Source organism: Mobula hypostoma (genome assembly GCF_963921235.1).
Source record: "Mobula hypostoma chromosome X1 unlocalized genomic scaffold, sMobHyp1.1 SUPER_X1_unloc_2, whole genome shotgun sequence".
Taxonomy (NCBI): Eukaryota; Metazoa; Chordata; class Chondrichthyes; order Myliobatiformes; family Myliobatidae; genus Mobula; species Mobula hypostoma.
In genome coordinates, this window is record NW_026948166.1 from 149,166 (window position 1) to 163,143 (window position 13,978).

At 47.9% G+C, this 13,978-nt stretch overlaps 1 protein-coding gene across 1 annotated transcript in view; it reads right to left on the minus strand.

Moving 5' to 3' along the window:
* shmt2 (serine hydroxymethyltransferase 2 (mitochondrial)) overlaps positions 1 to 11,355 on the minus strand; it is a 62,656-nt gene extending 51,301 nt beyond the window's left edge. The window contains exon 1 of the mRNA XM_063039252.1: positions 11,197 to 11,355. Coding sequence (XP_062895322.1) covers positions 11,197 to 11,244 — 48 coding nt within the window. The 5' untranslated portion in view covers positions 11,245 to 11,355. The remainder of the gene's footprint in view (positions 1 to 11,196) is intronic.
* Between the last annotated feature and the right edge of the window lie 2,623 nt (positions 11,356 to 13,978).

The following is a 13,978-nucleotide window of genomic DNA, read 5'->3' on the forward strand; positions in this document are numbered from 1 at the left end:
ATTTCCTCTGTCTGCCTGTGTTTCATTTCTCTGTGTGTGTGTGTATAAAAACACATATCCATATTGCAATGCTCCCTCCTTGCTGCCCCTCCCACTGCACTGATGGTGGGAAGGTGTACAAAGACTGGAGGTTTAGGGATGTGTGTGAGTGTGTGAGTGTGTGTGTGTGTGTGTGTGGTCTGTGTGATTTCCTCTGTCTGCCTGTGTTTCATTTCTCTGTGTGTGTGTGTATAAAAACACATATCCATATTGCAATGCTCCCTCCTCGCTGCCCCTCCCACCGCACTGATGGTGGGAAGGTGTACAAAGACTGGCGGTTTAGGGATGTGTGTGAGTGTAAGTAAGTGTAAGTGTGAGTTGGGATTATGTGTGCAGACCCTGAGCACAAGGTTCCCGGCTTTCCCACAAAACTGCAGGAAATCCAGCCCTAGATATCTGGAATTCTGCAGATGCTGGAAATTCAAGCAACACACATCAAAGTTGCTGGTGAACGCAGCAGGCCAGGCAGCATCGCTAGGAAGAGGTACAGTCGACGTTTCGGGCCGAGACCCTTCGTCAAGACGAACTGAAGGAAGAGCTAGTAAGAAATATGTCTCTTCCTTCAGTTAGTCCTGACGAAGGGTCTCGGCCCGAAACGTCGACTGTACCTCTTCCTAAAGATGCTGCCTGGCCTGCTGGATCTCTGGAGACAGTGTGGAATCTCCAACTGGGAACTGAGTGGGGAGGTAGGAAAGGGAGAGATGGTGGGAGAGAGATATGGACAAGGGGAGAGAGGGAGGAACGGGACAAGGTATGGTGAAACTGGAGGGGAGAGCAGGGGACGGAGAGATGGCGAAGCAGGTCTTGGAGAGAGAGGGAAGGAGAATGGATGGAGAAACTGAGTGAGTGGGAGGGTCTGAGAGGAAAGCTGGGTGGGGAGGGAGGGATGTATCTGTGATATATTTATAGGGCAGAGTCTGCTACTCTCTGCAGCTTCCTACATTCCCGTGTGTCTGAATTGCCTCATCAGACCATGATACAAACAGTCAGGACACTTCCAACAGTACATCTTTAGAAGTTTGGTGACAAACCAACCTCCTATGAAAGTAGGGACTCTGACATACCTGCCTTCTTTTGACAAGGACTCCTCCCCCCCCCCAGAAATATTCCTGGAACATCAGGGAGCTTGCCAGTGAGGGGAGTATCACAACGTCACACTTTTCACTATACGGGGGTGGGGGTAGAGAGAACCTCCCTGAGTGGGGTGTTCCACCTCCTTGGATCACACCTTCCATAAATTCTCCTCAGACCCCAACTCCTGGGATTGTACGTAGGACTAAGATGAGGGGGTTGGGGGAAGGATGAAGGGAGGGAAGAGAAGAAAGAGAGATGGACAGGTGAGGGTATTGGGGGGAGGTAGGAGATAACTTGACAGCTATTGCTTTATTCCAAGGGGTGTTAGGACTTCAGAAGTTGGGACCTCTCCGTGAGCCCACGTCTAAGAGCATTGTCTACAGTTCTGGTCTCCTTTCAGGAGGGCCCTGGATTGTGTTGTAAAACAGGGGCACCTATGGTTACAGGTCCATGGTTCCCTGAAAGTGGTGTCACAGGTAGACAGGGTGGTTCGGCACACTGGCCTTCATCAGTCAGGGCACTGAGTACAGGAGTTGGGACGTTATTTTGCAGTTGTACAAGATGTTGGTTAGGCCGCACTGGAAATATTCTGTTCTGTTTTGGTCATCCTGCTATAGGAAAGATGCCATTAAGCTAGAAAGAGTGCAAAGGAGATTTAAGAGGATGGTCCTGAGACTCTAGGTCAGCAGGAAGTGGTTGTGCTGAAGGGTCTGTTTCTATGCTGTGAGACTCTAGTAGGGATTGTCTGTCCTCCCATTGGGGGTCAGTGTGGAGTAGATTCCCTGGTTCAATTACTGGGGGTTACAGTGGGGTGGGGGTAAGTTGGGAAACAGATTGACACATGGGGACCTGCACCCATTGAGGGCTTTGGAGGAATGAGAGGCAACATGGTTGGAAAACATTAGGTTCTGGGGTTAGGGGAGTGCTGGACAGGGTGGGGAGGGGGTGTGAAATCCAGAATGAGGGGGGTGGGATGGGGGGAGTGTGATATCGTTTCAGAATAAGTGGTGAGGAGCCTTCGGATGGAAATGAGGAGGGGAATTCCTTCTCTGGGAATGCTCTCCCCCCACATTCTTTCTCTCCCCAGAGAGGTACTGTGGAAGGGTGGAGAACAGTTCTGAGCTGGAGGGCAATGCGGGAGGGAAGGGTTAGATTGATCTCAGAGTAGGTTAAAAGGTCGACATAAAATCAAGGGCCCAAGGACCAGTATTGTTCTGTGTTCTGGATTTCAGGCAATTCCTTCCCACCTTCCTCGCACCTCCCAGCTGACGGGGAGACAGGCAGGAATCGCACGGCAGGGACCCTGCCTCAGTGCAATTCCAGTTCATCAGATTCCCACTCTAAACTTGTCAAATCCTTAATGCGATTCATTCTGTTCCCGCATCCTGACAGAGGATAAATCACCCACTGCCAGGGTCTGCAGATTAAACACCATCACAAATAAATAAAAAATCCCTGCCACTTAGTAACAAATCTCATCGGCAGTTTGAGATGTAAAATTCTCCTCTGTGTCCCACACCACCAGGTCTGTGAACACAACAATAGCCTATGCCCATAACTTCTCTCCACTGCCATTCAGCCCATCGAGGAGGTTGAGGAGGTCCATCTTGTCACCAAACACTTTTAACAAACTGCTACAGATGTACTGTTGGAAATGTCCTGACTGGTTGCATCACGGTCTGGTACAGCAATTCGAATGCACAGGAATGTAAGAAGATTCAAGATTGTTTATTGTCATTTGTCAGTACACGGGCAGGGAGAACAAAAAGATTGTTACTCCAGTTTCAATGCAGCTTAGAAAACACAAGAAGAATAAAGAATACAATAAAAAACAACAAAACAAACACAATAAATATAAAAGCAATCCTATATAGCACAATATACTCCCCAGAATGGAGAGTGGATAGACTGGTGCCAGTGATGTGTGGGCAACTTTAACTACTTATTGTAGAGCTGCAGAGAGTCGTGGACTCTGCCCAATATATCAAGGAGACATCCCTCCCTCCCCACCATCAGTAGTGTCTACAGGAGGTGCTGCCTCAGGAAGGCAACGTCCATCATCAGAGATCCCCTCCATCCAGGCCATCCCATCTTCTCACAGCTCCCATCGGGCAGGAGGTACAGAAGCCTGAATTCCCACACCACCAGGTTCAGGAACAGCTACTTCCCTTCAAACATTCGGTTCCTGAACCAACTGGCACAACCCTGATCACCACCTCAGTACAGCAACACCGTGACCACTCTGTACTACAATGGACTCTTTGTTCAAATTGTGTTCTTTCTTGGAAAAATTGTGTATAATTTAAGTTTGATTTATATTTTCCTTCTGAATAGTGTGTCTCTGATGCTCTGTGCCTGTGAAGCTGCTGTAAGTTTTTCATTGCACCCATGCATACAGGGACTTGTGTGACAATAAACTTGATTTTCATGGAACATAGAACAGTACAAACCTTTCAGCTCATGATGCTATGCTGACTTTTTAACCTACTCCAAGATCACTCTCACACTGAAGTTATGGGCTCTCTCCAAATATCTGCAATGAGTAGAGTGAAACAGCAGGAAAACAGGCCCTTCAGCCCATCGAGTCTGTGCTAACCTCCCATCCATGCCAATCCCTTTCCATTCAATTCTCCCAGATTCTTTTCCTGCACCCACACAAGTGAGCAGCTGATTAACCCACTGATCCCGTAGGCCTATCAGGGTTAGGGTGGGGAGTAACTGTTCGCATTTTCTCACCTGCCTCCCCATTCCCTCCATCTTGCACCTCTCTCCTCTCTTCCAGCAGCTTCTCCCTCCCTTCTGCCCCCTCTCCTTTCCTCCACCCTTTATTTCCTGCTTCTTCTTCCTCCAACCTTGCCTCTACTTGTCACCCACTTTTTCCTCTCTCCCTTTTTCTGCTCCTCCATATCCCTGCTCCCTCACCCCTCCTTTGCCATCTCTTCCAAAACCCAATCCTCACTCCCCCGTCAGTCCCTCCTTCCCCCTCTCTGTTCCCCTATTCCCTCTCTGTGTACACCCCTCCCATCCTCAGCTCCCACACGAGAGGGAGAGAGAAGAGAGAGAGAGGGAGGGAGAGCTGGTGGGGGGGGAGGGAGAGTTGTCAGGGAAGAAACATTCTCAGCAGAATCCCTGGCCTCCCCCACTCGACAGGGAATCAGGACTCTGCATGGAATCTTCCTGTGCAGACACTAGCAGCATAATAAAAACCTTGAATATTCATTCACACTGAAGTGTTCTCACATGATGTCAAAGAGTGAACTCATTCATGTGACAAAGAGGCTGGGACATTCACTAGGGTACAAGGCTGTAATCGGAACAAGGTTATCATTTACACTGCAGAATTATAACCACATTGCAACTTTATCAAACACTGTTTAGGCCACACTTGAGAGGTTTCTGTGCACAGTTGTAGTCGTCACGTGACAGGAAGGGGGTGACCCTTCAACACGCTGTAGAGGGAGCAGAGGAGATTCAGCAGGGTGTTGCCCTGGATTGGAGAACTTCATTAACAGGAAGAAATTGCACAGGCTGGTCTTGTTCTCCCTGGAGCGAAGGAGACTGAGGGGTGACCTGCTTTTCTGTACTTCTCACTGCTTCGGTAAAGCAACCACCCCTGGCATTCAAAATTGGGTATACTTCATGTTTTTCCTGAGAATGTTGTGTCTCTGATGCTATGTGCCTGTGATGCTGTTGCAAGCAAGTTTTTATTGCACGAGACACAAAATGCTGGAGGAACTCAGCACATCAGGCAGCATCTATGGAGGGGAATAAATCTGACCTTACAATTTTTTTGTATTTTCATTGTACTTGTGCATCCAAGTACTTGCATGCATGACAATAAGCTCAACTTTGATTCTCAGCTCACAATGTTGTGCCAAACTAAGTAAACTAGAAATTAAATGCCAAACTAAACTGCTCCCTTCTGCCCACACAATGTCCATATCCCTCCACTCCCTGCACAACCATAAGCTTATCTAAAAAAAATTCCTCTCCGTGCCTCGTGGTGCATCAGGTGGCTCGAGACTCAACCCAGCACAGACGGAAAGCGTGCAGGGAGCTGGCCAGATTTGAACCCCAGACCACTGGCCTCGAAGTCTGGTGCTGATGCCACTGGCCGGTATTTGTTTATCTAAGAACCTCTTAAAATGCCTCTGTCATATCTGCCTTCACCACCACCCCAGGCAGCACATTCCAAGCACCTACCACTCTCTGTGTAAAAGATTAACCTCTCACATCTGCTTTGAACTTTCCCCCTCTCACTTTAAGTGCATACTCTCCCCTATTAGACATTTCCATTCTGGGAGAAAGATATTGTCTGTCTACTCTATCCGAGGGTACTTGAGAGGTAATCTTATCAACCTCTATCAGATCACCTCTCAGTCTCCGCGCTCCAGAGGAAACAACCCAATTTTGTCCAACCTCTCCTAATAGCTCACGCCCTCTAATCCAGGCAGCATCCTGGTGAACCTCTTCTGCACTCTCTCCAAAGCCCCCACACCCTTCCTGTAATGGGGTGTCAGAAATAAGAGGGGATAGGTTTGAGGTGAGAGGGAAGAGGGTTAAAGGGGTAGAAGGACAGGGTCCAAATGGGGGCAGCTCAGTTTAGGTAGGCAAAGAAGTTAGTAGACACATATTGGGCCAAAGGGCCTGTTTCTGTGATGCTGGGATGTGGTTGGGTCAATGTTCAGAACTGTTTTGCACACAGATGAAAGGTCAATCATTTTGGAAGTGGTGCCTGGGAACTTGGTGTGTCGTGTACTTCAACCCTTATTGATTGTGGGGGATTACAACATCTCCTGCCTCTCTCTCAACTCTGAGGAGATTCACTTTCAATAAAGCATTAAGGAGGAATCTCTTCCCTCAGGGAAGTGGGGAAGGTTTGACGATCTCTTGAATTCTACCTCACAAACCACACCTCCACATTCTGGGCTCCATACCTAAGAAAGGACGTATTGGTATTGGAGAGGGTTGAGAGGTTTATAAGAATGATGCTGGGAATGAAAGGCCGAGATAAAGTGGAAGTGGAAAGCACGTTTGTAAAAGTGGGAAAGTCCAGGATCAGAGGGCAGAGCCACAGAATACAAAGTCGTCCCTTTAGAAAGAGAAGAGGAAGAATTTCTTTAACCCACAGGGTGGTGAATCTGTGGAGTTCATTGTCACAGATGGCTGTGGAGGCCAAGTCATTGGATACATTCAAAGCAGATGTTGATAGGTTCTTGATTAGTGTGTCAAAAGTTACGGGAAGAAGGTAGGAGAATGGGGTAAAGAGGGAAAGTAAATCAGCCATCATTGAATCATGAGTAAATTTGCTGGGCCAAATGGCCTAATTCTGCTCCCATGTCTTATGACCTTCAGTGACCTATGAATAAGGAAAGAAAGTCATTGGGAAGGCAAATATAATGTTAGCATTCATTTTGAGAGAACTAGAATTTATAAGCAAGGGTGTATAAAGCTGAGGCTTTGTAAGGCTTTGGTCAGAGCACATTTGGCATATTGTGAGCAGTTTTGGACACCGTATCTCAGCAAGGATGTGTTGTTCCCAGATAGGCTCCAGAGGAGGTTCACAAGAACAACCCTGGGAATGAAAGGCTTGACGTACGAGGAACGTTTGATATCTTTACGTCTGTACTTGATGGAGTTCAGAAGGACGAAAGAGGAGGGGATCTCATAGAAACTTCCCAGACACTGAAAGGCCTGGAGAGAGCAGACGTGGAGTAGGAGAACCCATGATTTGAGGGCACAGCCTCAGAGTGAAGGGACATCCTTTGGAACTGGGACAAGGAGGTATTTCTTCAGCCAGAGGGTGGTGATTCATTGCAATGGGGGGGGGGTAATGGAGGTGGAGATCGACAGGTTCTTGATTGGTGAGGGGCAGAAGGGTTATAGGGAAAATGAAGGGTCGGTGAGGTTGTGAGAAAAAGCACCTGTGATTGAATAGGGGAGCAGACTTGATACGCTGAGTCATAGGGTACCACAGCACAGAACCAGTCCTTCGGCCTACACTTTGTTGGCCTGATCTGTCAAGTCCCATCAACCTGCACCTGGACCATAACCTTCCAAAATCCTCCCTTTCATGTAACTATCCAAACCCACATCCACCACCTCTGCATTCTCACCACCCTCTGAGTGAAGAGGGTCCCCTTAAATATTTCAGCTCTCACCCGAAACCAAGAGTATGACCTCCAGTTGGAGTCTCACACAACCTCAGTGGAAAAAGCCTGCTTGCATTTACCCTGTCTATACCCTTCACAATTTTGTATACCTCTCTCAAATCTCCCCTTATTCTTCCGTGCTCCAGGGAATAAAGTCCGAACCGATTCAACCTTTCCCTGTGACCCAAGTCCTCAAGTCCTGGCAACATCCTTGTAAATTTTCTCTGCACTCTTTCAATCTTATTGATATCTTTCCTGTTGATAGGTGACCAGAACTGCACACAATACAACAAATTTGTCCTCACCAACATCTTGTATGTTATCTACCTACATAATGTTACATACGTCAGTCAACATTGCCCCCTTAACTTCCTCTGCTCCAGGGGAAATAGACCAAGTCTATCCCACTCCCTCTCTGTGACTGAAACACTCAATCCTGGGCAAGGTCCTAGTGAATCTCCTTCTATACCCTCTCCTGCATTAAGGTCAGTCAGTTGTGAGCATGCTATATCGACACCCTCCAATTCACCAGTGCCATTCTTGTTGATTTGATTTGACTCAAAATGATGCATTTCATTGTATGCTTCATTGTACATGTCACAGATAAAGTTAATCTTTAAATCTTTAGTGTCCATGTGTGCACAAGTACAATGAAAAACTTAATTGGAGCAGTGTCACAGGCACAGAGTATAAGATACACAACATTCACAAGAAAAAAAACACACACTATACAGAAATTACACACAATTTTTGCAAGAACACAATTACTGTTTACTCTTTTCCATAGATGCTGTCTGGCCTGCTGAGTTCTCCAGCATTTTGTGTGTGTTGCTTTGTAATACAAAGTGGTCACAGTGTTGCTGTACTGAGGTGGTGACCAGGGTTGTGCTGGTTGATTCAGGAACCGAATGGTTGAAGGGAAGTAGCTGTTCCTGAACCTGGTGGTGTGGGACTTCAGGCTTCTGTACCTCCTGCCTGATGGGAACTGTGAGAAGATGGGATGGCCCGGATGGTGGGGATCTCTGATGATGGATACATTTTTATATTGTTGGAACACGACCTCTCTGTGCCTGTACTCATTGCTGCAACCAATGAAAGTTAGAATCCCTCCCTCACCACCCCATCTCCCTGTGCTGCCACCTTCGAGGATCATTGAACTTGGACACCGAAGTGCCCCTGCTTCTCAACACTCCCAGTGGCATGTTGGTAGAAAAACAAGGTGCACGGGCCACCCCGAGGCAGACTGGGAGATCAGAAGTTCCTCCTGAGCACACACAACTAAAGATTCAGTCACTGGTGAGGCAGGAGCAGAGGAATCAGGAATGAAACAAGGCCACTCAGTCTTACTGGTCCTGCTACCCCATCCTATACCTCTGACCTGACTGTAAGTGCAACCTTGCATTGATGGTAACCTTGTACAAACCTCAAACCCCTTACTCATTGAGAACCGATCTATCTCCATCTCAACCACTCATTCCCACCTTCTCTGTCTCAAGGACTATTTCCCTCCCAAGGCTGGTTGTTATTCATCAAATATTCCAGATTCAAAGATTCTAGTTATAGAATGTCATTCTCCAGTACACAAGTATAAAGGAGAACAAAATGATTGCTACTCTGGATCTGATGCAGCGCAAAAAAACACAATAAGATAAAGGAAACAATAGATATAAACATTTAAGATAGCTTCTATACAGAGATTGATCGTATGTCCATAAAGTGATGCTAGGCACAGGAGTGTCTGTACATAAGGTGACTGTCAGAAAATGATAAAGTAGTGGTGGTTGGGGTGTGGAGGGGTGGGTTAGTGGATGCAGGTGTTTGTTGATCAGTTTCACTGCTTGGGAAAAGTAACTGTTTTTGAGTCTGGTGGTCCTGGCATGGATGCTACATAGCCTCCCCCTGATACAAGTGGGACAAAAAGTTCATGAGCAGGATGGGTGGGATCCTTCACAATATTGCTGGCTTTTTTGCAGCAACTTTCTCTATCCATGTCCCTGATGGTGGGTAGGTTGGTGCCGGTGTTGCATTGGGCACTTTTGACAACCAATTTTAGAGCCCATTATCAGAGATCCCCACCAAGACAATTCAAATACTTCAAAAACTGTAGAGAGTCGCGGACTGGGCACAATACATCACGGACACATCCCTCCCTCCCCACCATCAGTAGTGTCTACAGGATGGCAACATCCATCATCAGAGATCCCCACCATCCGGGCCATCCCATCTTCTCACAGCTCCCATCGGGCAGGAGGTACAGAAGCCTGAACTTTGTCTCCCCCCCCCCACCCAAACTTATTGCCAGTGAGACCCAGGATACAGGAGGAATTATTGCGCTGCTGTTGTTTGTACAACATTTGGAGATAAGATAACAAGGGGCAAAATATTCCAGAGTCTAAAGGCAAATTGCTGAATCAGCAGCTCTCCTCTGGCAGAGATTGTGAAAGGGAAAGTTACAAATGCATCTGCAGCCCTCTCCTTCTCTGTGAACTCCTCACTCTCCTAATGCCTCCCTAGCTCCCTCCACAAAACCCCTCTCCATCACTGTGAACCCACTCATTTTCCTACACTTCTCCCCTTCACCGTGAACGCCCTCCATCCATCTCTGTGACCTCCTACGGTCACTACATCCCTTCTCATCTCTGCGACCGCACTCTCTGCCCTACATCTTTTGTCTCTGTAACACCTCTCCCTCTCCAACACCCCATCCCATCTCTACATACCCCTCTGGACCATAAATGCCTCCCCATCTATGTGACCTACTCCCTCCCAGTCTGTGACCCCTCCCTCCCCTACAGCCCTTTCCGTGACCCCTTCCCTCACCCCTCCCTGTCTCTGCCAGTCTCTCTCCCCTACATCCCTCTCTGTGACCCCCTTCCTCCTCTCCCTGTCTCTGTGACCAATATTTTGGAATATCTCATGTCTATGCATGGTCACATGAAGGTGCAGAATTATACTAAACTTTATTTTAAAGTTTAATTTTTATTATTAAAATTTTAAATAAGATATAACTAAAATGTAAATATAATTAAAATTTGGGGCTATATTTTATATCAAACTATATTTAAATCAGATCAAACTCATCCACAGGAAGTTTACTGGAAAGTTTCCATGTGTATCTCTAACACTTGACCTGCACAGGAAACCAGCACCCAACAGTCCTGGCATCTTGTCCAGGGTCCCCACGCAGGGATGGCAACAAGTGGTTAGGAGACGTCTTGGAAAAGAGGGACAGAGCTGGGAGCTGACAATGGTGGAGCAAGGGTGGGAGTGATGAGGTCACGTGGCGAGGGGGAGGGGGAGAGAGAGGGAAGTGGAGGTGGAATAAGGGGGAGGGGGGATTCAGGGGAGAGTTTGTGAAGGGGGCGGGAGGGTCGAGACACAGTCACCGTTTCGTGGGGCTCCGGTGTGATAATTCACAGTACGTTTCTGTCTCGTCACGACCTCCCTCACATACGCACTCTTTCTGTCACACAGCCCAGGCCTCTCGGTCGGCAGCGTGACACTTGATCACACGTGCATGCTAGCCCACGCGCGCACACACAGATTGATGGTCCAGTCAAAGTGGTCCATCTTGTGTCTGACAGGGACACACAGGGTCGGCCGGGCAATTCACACGTGCACGCAGGGTCAAACATCAATCACAATCTACCCGTTGCCAGAAACCAACACGTTAACTCGGCACCGCTCGGCTTAGCTGAGCCATTGGCACGCAATGTGTCAGTTCCAGGCGACACACTGTATTAATTTACTGAACAGGGTGTATCGGTTCCCGGGGATACATATCCAATCGTGGGACACATTATATCGTTCCAGAAGATGTAAGGTACCGGCTCCCAGGGACACAGTGTATCCGTTTCCCGGGAGACACTGTACCTGTTCCCGGGGACACGGTGCCGCTGCCTACTCCGGCCGATCCCACTCTCTCACTCACCAGCCCAAGGCCTGGTCCCAGCGCCACTCGCAGCCGCAGCCACAACATCGCCACCGGCTTCCCGCTTCGACACTCAGCTCATCCGGGGCTGGGACAAGGGCAGGCCCGGCTCCAACCCCCGCCTCCTAACCCACTGGCTGAGGCAGGCCGGGAGATGTAGTTCGCGTTCCCTGCCTGAGGGGAGGTGAGGCTGGACTGCGGCGGGAGGTACGGTAAGGGAGGGAGGCCTGGTGGAGCGGAGGGTTGTAGCGTACAACACATTCACGTTTTGGGGATTTGATTCTAAAATATGCACAGCAAGAGCCCACAAGTGGAAAGGCCAGGGAGTGGGGTGGGAATACCAGGTTCATCAAATCAAGGGAGGTAGCATAACCTCCTCATCACTTCCACCACAGCGATCCCTCCTCGCCTCCCACACCCGCATTGTTCCCTCCGTGACCCCCCCCCATCACAGCGCTCCCTCTTTGCCTCCCCACCTGCAGCACTCCCTCTTCACCGCCCCTCCCACGATGCTTCCTCCTCGCCACACCTCCTTCCACAGAGCCCTTCCCACAGCAGTCCCGCTTGGCTGCACCACTAACAGTGCTGGGAGTGATTTAATAGGAACCTGAGAGGCATCTTTTTTTCACCCAGAGGGTGGCCCGTATATGGAATGAGCTGCCAGAGTAGCATTTTTTTAAAAACTTGGGCAGGTACATGGATAGGAAAGGTTTAGAGACATATGGGATAAATGGGTCAAGCTTAGATGAGCATCTTGATTGGCATGGGGCAGTTGGGCCAAAGGGTCTGTCTCCCCTGCTGTGTCATAGAGCAATAGAAAACCTCTCCGGCCCATCTAGTCTGTGCCAAACCATTTAAACTGCCTACTCCCATCGACCTACACCAGAACCATAGCCCTCCATATCCCTCCATATCTCTACCATCCATGTACCTATCCAAACTTCTCTTAAATATTGAAATCAAACTTGTATGCACCACTTGCACTGGCAGCTCATTCCACACTCTCACAACCCTCTGAGTGAAGAAGTTTCCCCTCATGTTCCCCTTAAAGCTCCAAGAAACAGAAATTGGAGAAATCACCTTTACCTATAGAGGAAAGTTATCTTGCCTATTTATGCCTCTCGTAATCTTACAAACCACTCTCAGATCTCCTCTCAGCCTCCGCCGCTCCAGAGAAAACAACCCAAGTTTGTCTAACCTCTCCTTATAGCTCATTCTCTCTAAACCAGGCAGCATCCTGGTGAACCTCTTCTGCACCCTCTCCAAAGCCCCCACACCCTTCATGTAATGGGGTGACCAGAACTGAAAGCAATACCATAGAACCATAGAAACTACAGCACAGAAACAGGCCCTTTGGCCCTTCTTGGCTGTGCCAAACCATTTTCTGCCTAGTCCCACTGACCTGCACACGGACCATATCCCTCCATACACCTCCCATCCATTTATCTGTCCAATTTATTCTTAAATGTTAAAAAAGAACCCGCATTTACCATCTCGCCTGGCAGCTCATTCCATACTCCCACCACTCTCTGTGTGAAGAAGCCCCCCCTAATGTTCCCTTTAAACTTTTCCCCCCTCACCCTTAACCCATGTCCTCTGGTTTTTTTCTTTCCTTGCCTCAGTGGAAAAAGCCAGCTTGCATTCACTCTATCTATACCCATCATAATTTTATATACCTCTATCAAATCTCCCCTCATTCTTCTACGCTCCAGGGAATAAAGTCCTAACCTATTCAACCTTTCTCTGTAACTGAGTTTCTCAAGTCCCGGCAACATCCTTGTAAACCTTCTCTGCACTCTTTCAACCTTATTTATATCCTTCCTGTAATTTGGTGACCAAAACTGAACACAATACTCCAGATTCAGCCTCACCAATGCCTTATACAACCTCATCATAACATTCCAGCTCTTATACTCAATACTTCGATTAATAAAGGCCAATGTACCAAAAGCTCTCTTTACGACCCTATCTACCTGTGACGACACTTTTAGGGAATTTTGTATCTGTATTCCCAGATCCCTCTGTTCCACTGCACTCCTCAGTGCCTTACCATTAACCCTGTATGTTCTACGTTGGTTTGTCCTTCCAATGTGCAATACCTCACACTTGTCAGTATTAAACTCCATCTGCCATTTTTCAGCCCATTTTTCCAGCTGGTCCAAGTCCCTCTGCAGGCTCTGAAAACCTTCCTCACTGTCTACTACACCTCCAATCTTTGTATCATCAGCAAACTTGCTGATCCAATTTACCACATTATCATCCAGATCATTGATATAGATGACAAATAACAATGGACCCAGCACTGATCCCTGTGGCACACCACTAGTCACAGGCCTCCACTCAGAGAAGCAATTTTCTACCACCACTCTCTGGCTTCTTCCATCGAGCCAATATCTAATCCAATTTACCACCTCTCTATGTATACCTAGCGACTGAATTTTCCTAACTAACCTCCCATGCGGGTCCTTGTCAAAGGCCTTACTGAAGTCCATGTAGACAATATCCACTGCCTTCCCTTCATCCACTTTCCTGGTAACCTCCTTGAAAAACTCCAACAGATTGGTCAAACATGACCTACCACGCACAAAGCCATGTTGACTCTCCCTAATAAGCCCCTGTCTATCCAAATGCTTGTAGGTTGTGTCTCTTAGTACTCCCTCCAATAACTTACGTACTACTGACGTTAAACTCACCGGCCTATAATTTCCCGGATTACTTTTCGATCCTTTTTTAAACAACAGAACAACATGAGCCACTCTCCAATCATCCGGCACTTCACCCA